General features: G+C 39.3%; 1 protein-coding gene across 1 annotated transcript in view; it reads left to right on the forward strand.

Annotated features, from left to right (window-relative positions):
- The first annotated feature begins 3798 nt into the window (after positions 1-3798).
- Positions 3799-13700, forward strand: part of USP3 (ubiquitin specific peptidase 3) — a 115230-nt gene continuing 105328 nt past the window's right edge. Inside the window, exon 1 of the mRNA XM_043982333.1 lies at positions 3799-4024. Within this exon, the coding sequence (XP_043838268.1) occupies positions 3934-4024 (91 nt within the window). The 5' untranslated portion in view covers positions 3799-3933. The remainder of the gene's footprint in view (positions 4025-13700) is intronic.

Consider the following 13700-nt stretch of genomic DNA (forward strand, 5'->3'; position numbering starts at 1 on the left):
TGTTCTCTGAGGTCCCTTCCAACTCTGAAATTATGTGAATCTGTGAGGGTAAAAAAGACATGAAATAGGAATTCAAAGTACATGAGGTCACTCCATGAGGGAGCTTGCTTTGTGAATGCTGCATTGCCAGCAAAGGTCAGATCTTATATTACTTTCTTCCTCTCTCTCTCTTCTCCCCTCTGTAGTGGGTCATTCACTTTCTGTCATTATTACCACAGAACCATGAGTACTTCCTCTAACAAGCAGAGAAAATCTGGCAAGTTATTGAACAGATTTGGCCAACTGGAGAACCCAAGGATCTTAAGAGGTGGGGGAGGAGAGAGGTGCAAAACAGCTGTCATAAAAATATGAGAAGGGATCAACACCACACAGCATGTTCAGCAGGGGGTGGGAGTGAAGGAAGGGGGCATAAAATAAGTCCTAGTGGGGTCGGGATAGAGTGGAGTCACAGCTCAGAGGTCAATAGCAGTCAGCTACAGTGGCCCCAAGGAGATTCCCAACTCTAACTATTATACAGTCCCCTTCTAGTTAATCATTTCCTGTCCTTTCTTCCTCTTCTCATTTTACCCAAAGGATTGCAACATCAGCCAGTAAATCAACCAGCCCAGTCCCCCACCCTCTCTCTCTACAACCCCTCTGCTCCTTCCTCTCCTCTAGCTTTATGTGTTTACATAGTGCAATCCTGGTGGTGAGAAAGCCTTTCCAAGCTTTAATCTTATTTTTACAATGAGCCATGTCTTTGAGTCAACTAATAATAATAATAATAATTTTTAAAAAATGTACTACTTACTCAAAAGAGCTATGTTTCTGGCACTATCCAAGAAGCCCTTATATGATTAGCTTCCTACTCTGACAGCCACTTCCAGAGGGTCCAGACTCCTTGGGTATACAACGATACCCTTGGGGCAGCTAGGTGGTGCAGTGGATAGAGCACCGGCCCTGGAGTGAGGAGTACCTGAGTTCAAATCCAGCCTCAGACACTTAACACTTACTAGCTGTGTGACCCTGGGCAAGTCACTTAATCCCAGTTGCCTTAAAAAAAAAAAAAGAATACAATGATACCCTTGCAGAATTTGACTCCTTGGTCTAGAATTTAAACACTGCCACTGGGTAGAAAGTGCACTTGATGTGGAATCAGCATACACAACTTTGAATTTCCTTCCCACCACTTTCTAATTGGTTTGTTATGCCTCAAATTTCTCTCCTTTTCAATCTGTCCTTTACATGACAGTCCTGTGGATCTTCCTAAAGCTTGGTTCTAACCATGTCACTACCCTGTCCAATAAGTTCCACTGGCTGTTTCCACATTATCTATCTCAGCACTCAGCATTTAAAGCCTTTCATAACCTTTCTCCAGCATACTTTTCCAAACTCATTTCTCTTCTTCATTCATGCTACTGCCTAGCTAAACCAGCCTTCTTGATATTCTTTTTTTTTTTTAAGTGAGGCAATTGGGGTTAAGTGACTTGTCCAGGGTTACACATCTTGTAAGTGTTATATGTCTGAGGCCGGATTTGAACTCAGGTCCTCCTGACTCCAGGGCCGATGCTCTATCCACTGAGCCACCTAGCAGCCCCCCTTCTTGATATTCTTCACAAAAAGTTCCCTTTCTCTATCTTTCCACAGTCTGTCCTTCATGCCTGAAATATATTCCTTCCTTACTTCTGCCAGAGAGAATTACCAGTGACCATAAAATCTTAGCTCCAATGCCATTTCCATCTATCACAGTGCTTGGCACAGAGTAAATGATTAATAAATGCTTTTTAATTGACCATTTGACCACAAGCAAGTCATTTCTCTGGGCTTCAGTTTTTTCACCTGCAATTCATGAGTATTAATAGCTGCCTAACCTACTCTCGGAAATTCTGTGAGGAAAGCATTTTGTAAACTATGGATCTGTGTAGAAGTATCATCATCATTATTGTTGTAACAGAAGCTACAGTCACTGGATTACCTTCATTCATGCTCCTCCTCTTAACTGCCTCTTTCTAACCCATACCCTTCACCTTCTTTTCCTCCTATCTACATTCTACCAACATCCATCAAGGCCCAAGTCATGCCACTTCTGTGAAATTAATCCTGTCAATTTATAGTGATCTTATTCTCACAGTGTTTGTATCTGGAAGGGAACACAGATGAGGAAACAAGACCAGAAAGAGTGAGTTGTCCAAGGTCCTATAGGTCATAAGGGGCAGAGCTGGAATTCAATCTCTTCTGCTCATTTTGGTAGTTCAGCCCTTGCTAGATTTTAAGACTTTCAATGTCAGATATTTTCTTTTATGTCATTGTTACCAGAGTCTACCACAGACTTCTGCAACTGTTAATATTTAAAGATAATTTTAAGAGAATAATTTAATAGTGTTCTTTATTTGTATCCAAGGAGATAGCTGAGTAACAGATCCTGGGACAGACAAACTAACTTCATAACTAGGACTGGTAGGCCTAAGTACTGTGGCAAATCTGATCCAGTTGAGCCAGACAATGTGTAAGATGCCTTGTCTATCCCCTTTTCCATTTGAGGGGTTTTGAGCATTTTAAAATGAAGTTTGCCCAAATGACACCTACAGTGCTGCTTCTTCAAAATTAATGTTCTGGGGTCACACATTTGCAGAAGGATGTTTGTGTTGACAGATTCAAGGAAATGTCTTTCCCAGTGCACTAACTGGGTTATAATGAGCAATTATCAAAATATTCATCTCAATATATCATCAATCTGTTACACTTTTGTGATCAGATGACCAAATGGTGAGATTTCTGGATAAGGCTATGGTTGTAAGCACCATCTTTGGCAGATGTCCCATCATATGTGAAACAAGCAAGATGATTCCTAAGGTCCCTTTGAATCCTAATCTTCATTCAGTCACTAAACTTTTATTTAATGCCTACCATCTGTTATGTGGGGGATACAAGGAAGGGCAAAAGACAGTCCCTAATTTCTGGGAGCTCACTGTCTAAAGGGGGAGATGACACAAAAAACAAATACACACACACACAAGATATACACAGAATGAATTTGAAAATAAACACCAAAGGCGCTAGAATTAAGGGAGATCAGGAAAACTTCCTGTAGAAGGTAGGATTTAAACCAAAATTTAGCCAGGAGGTGGAGAGGAGGGAAAGAATTCGAGGTATAGAGGGACAGCCAGTGAAAATGACAGGGAGTGTCTTGTTCAAGGTAAGGCAAGGACGTCGGTGTCACTGGATCACTGAGTCCAAGCTGGGATATAAAGAGTAAGAATCCTGGAAAGGTAGGAAGGGGACAAGTCACGAAGGGCTTTGAACTTCAAGCAGAGGATTTGATGCTTGATCTTAATATTGTCATGACATGATTGTGAGGATGGTTATGTCCTGATTCATTCATTTCCCTTGACGAAGGGATCATTGCAAATCCAGGACTCACAGCTTTCTGGGTGAGCTGGAAAAGCCCACGAATTAAAGGGTCACATTGGGCCCCCAGACCCCTCTGGCTCGGGCGACCTGAACTACAGAAATCAAACACTTCTGCGGCTAACTTTTCTGCAGCACTCTCTCAAGCCCCTCCCTCCTGCGCTCCGGCGTTGAGCTGGAGGCTCTCGCCAGGGCAGGGGCGGAGCTGGGTGGGGCGGAGGGAGGGCGGGGCCGAGTGGGTGGAGGCCCCTCGCCCGCCCCGCCGTCCGCCCCCGCCCCCGTGGGAGCAGCTCACAGAACCCGGAGCTCGGATTTTCCAGTTCTCTGGAACGGGGTGTCGGAAGGACAAGCACGGCGCGTGGGAAAACCCGGCGCCGGATCGCGCAGTTGTCTTTGACGCGGAGGGCTGTGGGACGCAACCGCCACCGCCTCCAGAGCGCCGGGCGGAGAGGGAACGGAGACGGAACCGCTGCCGCTGGCCCCCCAGCCCCCAGCCCTCCAGCTCCCGGAGCCTCCGTTTCCTCTCTCTAACTCCCTCCCCCGGCCATGGAGTGCCCTCACCTCAGCTCCAGCGTCTGCATCGTCCCGGACTCGGCCAAGTTCCCCAACGGCTCCCCGTCGTCCTGGTGCTGCAGCGGTGAGTGAAGCCCTGCCGGCCCCGGGCCGCTCGCTCTCCTTTCACCCGAGGCCGCGGCTCCGCCGGGCCTGGCCCGCGCGGGGTGTGGGGGGAAGTGGGTGCGTGGGTGCGGGGAGCCCGGCCAGGCCCAGACCAGGGCCGAGCCTCCTTTGTTTCGGCCCGGCCCGGGGGAGGAGGCGCCGGGACTCGCCTTTGGGGCGCTCCCTCGGACTGGGGAGACGACTGTCGGGGCGTGTGTTTGCGCGCGCGCGCGCGTGTATATCTAAGGTTCTCCCCTTCCCTTTGTATCTGGGCGCCCCCCCCCCCACTGTCCCCCGTTTGCAGAGTTTGCACAAAGCCCTTCCTGCCCCCCCCCTCCCCCCCCGTCCGTCAGACTCCTCCCGCCCCCTCTTTCTCCCCGCACCCTGCTGGAGGATCACACGTGCGCCGGTCCCGTCGTAGGTCATCTCGGACCCGGGGCAGGAAGGACCAGCGCCTCTCTCTCCTTCCCTTTCTCCCCCCACCCCCACCCCCCAGCTTTGTCTCGGCCCTTCTGGCGGTGGCCCCTAGGACGGTTCTTGTTGTCCAGCACATGGGGCCGGGATTGGGGGGGCTCGCCAGTGACCCCTGCCCCTCCCCCCCCCATCTCCCTGGAGATCGAGTCCTCCCAGTCACCGGTGAAGCTCCGGCATCCCGAGGCCCGTCTCCAAGGCGAGGGGGGCAGCCCAGAGAGCCTTTTGAGTCATTATTAATAAAGTTCAGGGAGATGGGGGATTGGATTCTTTCTCCGAATCACGCTTCGTGAAGTTTTAAAAATAAGTCGGCTGCTTTAGAAAGAGAAAACATCACTGCTTTTTTTTCCTTTCCTTTTCTCGGAGGGGTGGTAAGGTCATATGTAGTCTCTCTTTCTGAGGAATGGGATCTTTATATATCGTATAGGAAACCCAGGAAGGAACTTGGTGTTCTTGAATTCTTTAGTACAGGTGTTATAGAAAAGCCAGAACGTTTGTTCCTAAGCTTTTTAGAATTGTGTAGCTTAAGAATTGGGGCCACTCGGGTCCTCGGTAGTACCTCCTTATTGTCTGTAGTTTGCACCATCGAAGCTGCTCTGATTACTTCCTGGTAGAGGGCACTGGTGATGCCGCTTCAGCCTTTGTGTGACATCTTCGAGATTATCTGTAGTTGTTTGCATTAAAAAAAAAAAAGAACATGAATTTAAAATAAAACACCAAGTAGTATGTTATCGGAAAGTCGTGTGTTACAGAAAAAAACTATAAAACTCGAATTGTCTGACCTATTTTATTTCAGACTGGAGACAGGGTAATAGGGGATGCAGAATCCTTTATAAAGTTTTTTTTTTTATTGTCAAAACACTAGATTTTTGAAATGTTGATTTGCTTTCTTTAAAAAAATTCATATCAGCACAAAGAGAAGTCTGTCGTAGTCTAAGGAAACCTATTGCTTGACCGAAATTTGCAGTTTGTTGAAACAGAGGTGTGCTATTATGCTTGCTTTTGTTAAACCAGATTTTTTTTTTCTTGGTAAAGATTACAGGTTAGTTTATTTTACGGTTGGTTGCTGCAGTTCTTTTGCAAAAGGGAACAAATGTAAAGAAATTGTTTTCTATGTGTAAATTTAGCCTTAAAATCTGTTGGCTCATAGGATCTTACATTTAGAGCCAGAGGAACCTCTGAGGTCCTTCAGTCCAGCCCTCTTGATTTACAAAAGAGGAAATTAAGGCCCAGAGAGATGAAGTGACTTATTTGCCCAAGAGACAGGATTCAAACTCAGGTCTTCCTGACAAACTAGGCCAGCATCACATTGACTATATGGAAATTCAAACTTGAATAATAGTAAAATTCCCAATACTAATCTTTACTAAACTAGTCAAAATCCAAAGTTATGGCTTTTTCACATTTGTTATCCTTTTTTCAAAGAAAATCATACCAAATGTTAGGGTGAATAATAAATTTTAATACATACTTAGTCCAAAAAAAGGGAAGCATTATGCTACTGAACAGATAATGCCATAGTGAGTTGCATCTTAACCAGATTTCAATTTGTTATAGAAAAGAGGTACAGAAAATACAGCCTCTCTTGAGAAATAAAATCAAAATGAAGTACTGTTGTGTAACTTTAGAGAGTTTTTCAATTGAAGTATTCTTTTGCTGAAACAAGAATAAACTTGTAATATTTGGCAGACATATATTTAGGAGTAAGGGTAATTTCTAGTCACTAGGTATTATAGCATCTTTACATCTTGCCTCAAGATTGGCTTCCATCTGCTTTAAAAACTGTTGATGGTATTGCTAATTACTTGGATCTGTAGAACCCCAATGTAGCATAAGGATTTTTTCCCCTTATTTGAATGTTTCTTAACCATTGGGCCCCTGGACTTATTACAAGGAATATGAAAAACCATAAAATAAACACATCATCTCTAGACTAAATAGTAGGACTGGTTAAAAAAAATACCAAATGTGTATGTAGTTGTTATGTTTAAAAACAAATTAATTGAAATCATCATAGCTTTTGGTCATTGAGAAAACGTATATAAGCAGTGACTACTGTATGGGAATCTGTAAAATGTTTTGTCCTTAAAAATGGCTCTTCATACTTGATAAGGATGGTTCTGCTTTGTAATAATGAATTAAGACACTTTGCATTAACTTCCCTTCTGAACATCCTGTCTTCTAGTTTTTCATACCTAGAGTGGTGCTATAGCTTGATCTAGTTGTTTTTAACAAGATCCTGTCTGTTTGAGTGATTAGTAATTAAATTCAGTAAATTCAGTAAATCCTTGAATCACAAAATCATAGGATTCTTAAACATCTCACTATTTTAAGATGGTCAGATCTTGATCCTGTATTCGTACTTAAAAAATCTTGGATTTCTCTGATTTGTAAGCTTTCAGGGTGAGGGAGTAGCGTGCACAGGTCTTGAACCCTTGAGGTACTAGATGAGAGTCTAATTATGCCTTTATTGAAAGAAAAATCCTTTTTTAGAATGGGAACAATAAGAGGTAATATTATATCAGAGCCTTACTATTATCCTTGGAGTTCATGTGGCTGAAGTGACTTATAAAGGAAACTACCTTACAAAAATGTCTTTTTAGAGTTTAAATGGAACCCAAGACCTACTTTATGTTGGATTCTGCAGGGTGCGATGATATAAACAGTAATTATCTTTATGGTGTATACTTCAAAATCAAGGATTATTCATTTTGCCCCACTCTGTAAAACACTGTGCTAGACTGTAATTATGTAATACTTTTCTCTTTATCATTTGAAGGACACTTAATTTCCTTTTATCAGACATCTGACCCAGAGAAATGTTCAGAATTCAAAGACTGGTATCAATAGTATCTTTATAGAAATTTGCAAAGCTTTTCAAGTCTATAGGTCATGAAGATTGTTAAAACTGAGGGCACTTTTTAGAATATGGGAACTTTAAAGTATCCTCACAGAGTAACTTTTAAGAAGAATGTAAGATGTGATATAGTGTACTTGTGGGTTTTTATTTTCCTTAAATCTTAGATTTTGGGGACATCTTTTGATCAGGAATATTCTTTAGGTTCTGTAATTTTTTTTGTGGCCAGTGTTGAAAATTGACAATCTTAGAGAATTCATGTGAAGAAACGGTGCCAATTATTGCTTTTTTGATGGTAGCAAGAATAAGTTTATATTACCTAGATGAGAAATCACCTGAATAATGGATTATTTTGTGTTCTATTTGCCCCTCAGATTTTAGTACCTTCTTGCTATCCTAAAGGGTAGGACTAATTATTTATGTATCATAGATGAATTGTTGTCACTGTCTTGCTCTAATTTTAAATCAATCAAATTTATGTTGAGGACTTTAGACTTTGGGTGGAATAATAATGCCTTGCATAATAGCGTCATGGGATTTAGAAGGAATATTGAGAAATCTGATCCAGGCAAGATAGAGGAAGTGACTTGCCCAAGATCCTCCAGGCAGTTGAGTTGTGCAGAAAGTTGAACTTAGATCCTCTATTCCAAGTCTTTCCACTTCAGGTATTGTCACACTTTTACTAATGAGAAAACTGGGCTTAGTAGAAGTTAAATGACTTGTTCAAGGTCACCCATCTAGTGGTGACATTGACTGATTCAAAGTCTCTTGTTGAGAATCACTGCCTCTGGAACTGACATTGACATTATCTTGCAATTAATTACAAAATAATTAATTCCTTGTAAAATATTTCACCAGACTTTCCCCTTGGGTGACACTGCCAATACTATAAAGAGTAAAGTAAATTAAAAGTCTTTGACATATCAGTGAGCAAGTGACTGTTTGCAGAGCTTTTAACACCAGTCAAATCAGCAAATATCTAGATTTTTAGAGCTGACAGGATATTAGTAATGGGTATAAAAGGAGTTTAATAAATTGTTCCTTTTACCTTTTTATAGCATTTGTATGAAATCTATTCCTTTCAAGCTTGATGAACTCATATGTTTTGTTTTTATTTGATGCATTATATGCTGCAGTATGAAGGGGGTTGATGGGGCTAGACAGACAAATATGCAAAAATGGTAAATGTGAATGGAGACAAGAAAAACTAGATGGGTGATCATTTCTGGAGACCTGCTTTATATTTAAAAAATTTAAATAAAAATTAAGTATTTTCTGTTTAGCTTGATATTAAAAACAGCATTTGTATTTTTGTTAATCTTAAATGGCCTCATCCAACTTAACTTCCAAATGTCCCATCTCTTCTTTGAAGAAGACATAGATGCCAGGGCAAGCTAGGTGACTTAGTGGATAGAGCACTGCATTTGAAATCAGGAAGATTCATCTTTGTGAGTTCAAATTTGGCCTCAGACACTCACTAGCTCTGTGACTAGCCAAGTGACCTGTGGCAAGTCACTCTATCCTGTTTGTCTCAGCTCCTCACTTTAAAAAAAAGCTGGAGAAGGAAATGGCAAGCCGATTCAGTATCTTTGCCAGGAAAACCTGAAATGGGTCACAAAGTCAGACACGACTGAAAGGATTGAACAACAACAACAGGTACCTAGCCTCTGTTTCTATTGCTTTAAAAAACTTTTGAAAATTGGTGAGAAGGGTAGCTAGGTGGTGCAGTAGATAAAGCACTGGCCCTGGATTCAGGAGGACCCGAGTTCAAATGTAGCCTCAGACAGACACTTGACACAAGCTGTGTGACCCAGGTTTGTCACTTAACCCTCATTGCCCTGCAAAAGAAAGAAAGAAAGAATGAAAGAAAGAAAACTGGTGAGAAGTTATTTTCTAAATAGTGTACTAACTCTTAAACATAGACTAAGTAGAAAAAATACCAGAAAGCTAGTCATATTTTTAAAAAATCACTGAATACATTTCCTGTGTCTGGCTTTTTTTTTTTAAGTTCTCCAGAGGAATAATAGTAACTTGCATTTATATAACACATTAAGGTTCAAGAAACTCTTTCCTTTCAACATCCTTGTGAGGTAAGCAGTGCAAGTATTATCAGTCCCATTTTACAGCTTAGGAAACTAATTAGGAAGATTTTTAATTGATTTTTTAAAAAGTTACCTGTATCCATCCCTTACCCTGTCCCTCCCGGAGAGCCACCCCTTATAACAAAGAATTTTTTTTAAAAGAAAGAGGAAGAAAACAAAAATAAGCAAAATCAGTACATTGAAAAAGTATGGGGGCAGCTAGGTGGTGCAGTGGATAGAGCACCAGCTCTAGATTCAGGAAGACCTGAGTTCAAATATGGCCTCAGACACTTGATACTTACTAGCTGTGTGACCCTTGGCAAGTTACTTAACCCCAATTGCCTCACCAAAAAAAAAAAAGAAAGAAAGAAAAAATATGACAAAGGCACTTTTACACACCTGTGGACAGACAATTGTATCTGCAAAGAGGCAGCGAGGTGATACAGTAAATAGTGGGGTGGGCCTAGTGGGCCTGGAGTCAGTAAGACCTGAGGTCAAATCTGGTCTCAGACATTAGCTGTGTGACCCTGGGCAAGTCACTTAACCTCTGCCTCAGTTTTCTTCTACTGTAAAATGGGTATGATAATAGCTCCTACCTAGAAGGGTTATTGTGAGGATCAAATGAGATAATATTTGTAAAAAGCCCTTAGCACAGTGGCTGGCACATAGTAGAAACTTTCATGCTTATCCTCTTCTCTTCCCCTTTCCAAAGAAGGGAAGGGCATGAGTTTTCTGTCTTTTGGAGGCCAAGCTTGATCATCATAATTATACAGTGTTCATTCTTTTTTGTTGTTCTTTCTGTATTGTTTTGGTGGTTCTGCTTAGTTTATTTTGTAGGAGTGCATGTAAATTTTCCCATGCTTCTCTCTTTTCTTACAGCATGGCAATAATCTATTATGTTCATGTGCCATGTAATTTATTTAACCATTGCCATATGAATGAGACTCTAAAATGAACAAAATGTCATATTCTGCTCTTATAAGATGCAAGTTATAAGGATGTTATAAATGGATTTGATAAGTAATATTAGAATCATAATATTTGGAGCAGGAAGGAATGTTTAAAACCATCCCCTTCAAACCCATCATTTTACAGATGAAAAACTGACTTGCTCAGGAAACTTAGAGGGGTTAATTGACTTGTTTGAGAGAGGTTTTTCTTTTTTTATGGTGTTTATATCATTGAGGAAGGGAGTGTCAGCAATTTAAATTTATTTGAAATACATAGTCAATTTCCAATCTTCTTATGTTTTTTTGAGCTTTGCTTTTACATTCTCCTAATTTTTATTAGTCCCCTTTGATAAATTTATTAGCTTCTTATGAAGTATTGTATTCCATCTTGGCAGTAGGATGGACTTTGTAAGCAGGTAGCTGTTAGAGGTGGAAAAATTTAGCTTGTAATAAATACATTTTGCTGGCTTAGAGAGTACTTTGATAGGTTTTCTTAGATTAGGGACATTTACTTTGACTTATGGTTTAGAATGGTGAAACTGTATTTTTTAAAAAGTAGTAACAGTTTGTTCATCTTACCTGTAGGTTGGTTTCTGTTCAGATCATTCAGGATGCTCTGAGATGCAATAAACAGTGCCATTTGACAACACTTGCATTTGTTTTATAGCCCAGAACAACTAAATTATCCATTTCCATTGAATTTTGGAATCTTTTAATTCCGGGACATTGCATGAACTTTGGCTTACTAACTAAAATTTAAAGATGAATACCATCTCTCTTTCAACTGATTAGATTCTGAACATACAGATATCTACAATATGTATTGGTCTTCTCATTCAGGTTAAGGTATTTTACAGGTTGGGAGAACTGAGGAAAACATAAAACTTCAAAGCACGGTAATGTAATTAACTATTGCCCTTGTCGTTTTTTCCTGTTTTATAGATTGTGAAACTGAGACAAAGGTCAAATAATTTATCTAACCTTTCTAACAGTGAAAGTAATTAAAGGTTTAAAATTCTTGAGTCTTAACTTGTCATTTCATTTTAATCATAGTTTTGTGGGTTTTTAGGAAAATATTTTTCTTTTAATAACAATGCTTATTTTATTATGAATTTAAAATACTGTATTTGGAATCATACAGAAAACATATCTTTGAAGTTTGTTACTGTAAAGAGTTTTTCAAATCTCATTTTTTGTAGTCCCCCTCCCATTTTGTCGATTAATAATCACCAGGAGTTAATTTTTAAGATGGATATGTTGTACAGACTAAAATGGACAAGTTATAGTTAAGTCAGCAAGCTTGTATTTAGCACCTGCTATGTGCCAGACACTGTGCTAAATGCTGAGAATACAAAGAAAGCCAAAAAATAGTTCCTGCTCTCAAAGTAGGTCAAGGTAGTACAAGCTATAGTCAAAGAGTATATAGTTCAGGTAATGTGGTAGTGAATAAAAAAAAAGAACTTAATGCAAATGATTCTATCAAGCACAACTTTTAACACTGTAAAACAGGTGTCAAACTTGCAGGTTTCTTAAGCAAGCATCTGTAAAACTCAGGAGTGCAGCCCAAACAACATTAAAATGTATTTGGAAAATGTTTAACAAAATAAATAAAAATACAGTACAACATAGATAAAGTGAATTTGTGGTTTTCTAAATTGATATGCAGACCCCTTTTATATTTGAGCTGGACAGGGGCAGCTAGGTGGCGCAGTGGATAAAGCACCAGCCCTGGATTCAGGAGGACCTGAGTTCAAATTCGGCCTCAGACACTTGACACTCACTAGCTATGTGACCCTGGGCAAGTCACTTAACCCTCATTGCCTCACCAAAAACAAAACAAAACAAAAAACACCCAAATATATTTGAGCTGGACACCACTGCTGCAAAAAGTAATTAATTTAAAAATACTTTGTTTTCCAATATATTAAACACTAGATTATGGAATTCAGTTGTTTCTGATTTCTTATTATTCATTCTGTTTCCCTGTAGGGAATTCTTAGGTGAGCAAACTCTCTTTGCCAATAGAGGTCAGCATCTTCTCTGCAATTTCTAGTCTCTAATTGTCTAGAACACTAAAAGGTGACTTGGCCCAGGATCACACAGCCAAAGTCTTGCTTGGCTTCAAGGCTGACTTTGTACCTTCTAGATCACATTCCATCACTGCCTGTTGTTTTTTTTAACCATTACTGAATAGTTTTGATCATTCCAGCTTTATTTATGAAACCTGTAACCTCTGTTCATTATTTCTCCTTTATTCCTCTCATATCTCTTGATAATCTTAGATCTTTTGTTCCTCCAACTGAATTTTGTTGTTTAACTCCATAACCCTGGATAATTTTATATAGCATTAAATCTCTAAATTTAGATAGTATTTTGGTTTTTATTGTATTGGTGTAGCCCAGATGTGAGCCCTATGTTTTTCTTCAATTAATTTGGGTTTCTTAGAGAGTTTAGTGGTTTTAGCTATACAGATTTTGAGTATGTCTTGTTATGTTTGACACTCAGATATTTTTGGTATATAATTACAAGATTATTTTGATTGGGGTTTTCCTTTCTATTGCTTCTTCCTAGAATTTGCAATCAATTTTTTTCTTTATCCTGTTCATTTTACTAAATATATCATCTCAATTATTTTCTAATTCTTTAGGATTTTCTAAATTAATCCATCAGGACATCGGGAAATAGGGATAGTTTTGTCTCCTTTTGCCCGTTCTTTTCCCTCTTGTCTTGATTGTTATTGCTAGTATTCCAGCAATATGTTAGGTAACTTTGAGGAAAGGAGTCATTCTTGCTTTTACTCTTACATCATTAGGAAAACTTGTTGTGTTTCCACATTGCATATTGTAGTAGCTTTTTTTTTTTGGATAATATATTTTATTATATATTTTTAAAAGTCCTGTGCCTATGTTTGTAAAGTTTTTAGTATAACTAAGTTTTATACTTTGGTGAAAGCTTTTTCCGCATCTATTACAACCCTATGGTTTTGAATATTTTTGTTTTTCAAATGATTGCTAACTTTTCTTCTAATATTGAACAATACTTGAATTACTGGTATAGATCTAATTTATAAACAGTGTATCTTTTTTATATATTGTATATAGAATTTTTGCCAAGATTTTGTTTTAAATTTTTAAAATTGATTTTTACTAATGTAGATTTATAATTTTGTTTTGCTTAACCTTTCTTGGTTAAGGTATTAGGACTACATTTGTCTTATAAAATAACTTCATATTTGACAGGAGTTACTGGAAACCATTTGAGGGAAAGTTAGGTTTAAGCCAGGGGCTCTTTATCTGA

The sequence above is a fragment of the Dromiciops gliroides genome, chromosome 2 (assembly GCF_019393635.1).
Source record: "Dromiciops gliroides isolate mDroGli1 chromosome 2, mDroGli1.pri, whole genome shotgun sequence".
Classification (NCBI taxonomy): Eukaryota; Metazoa; Chordata; class Mammalia; order Microbiotheria; family Microbiotheriidae; genus Dromiciops; species Dromiciops gliroides.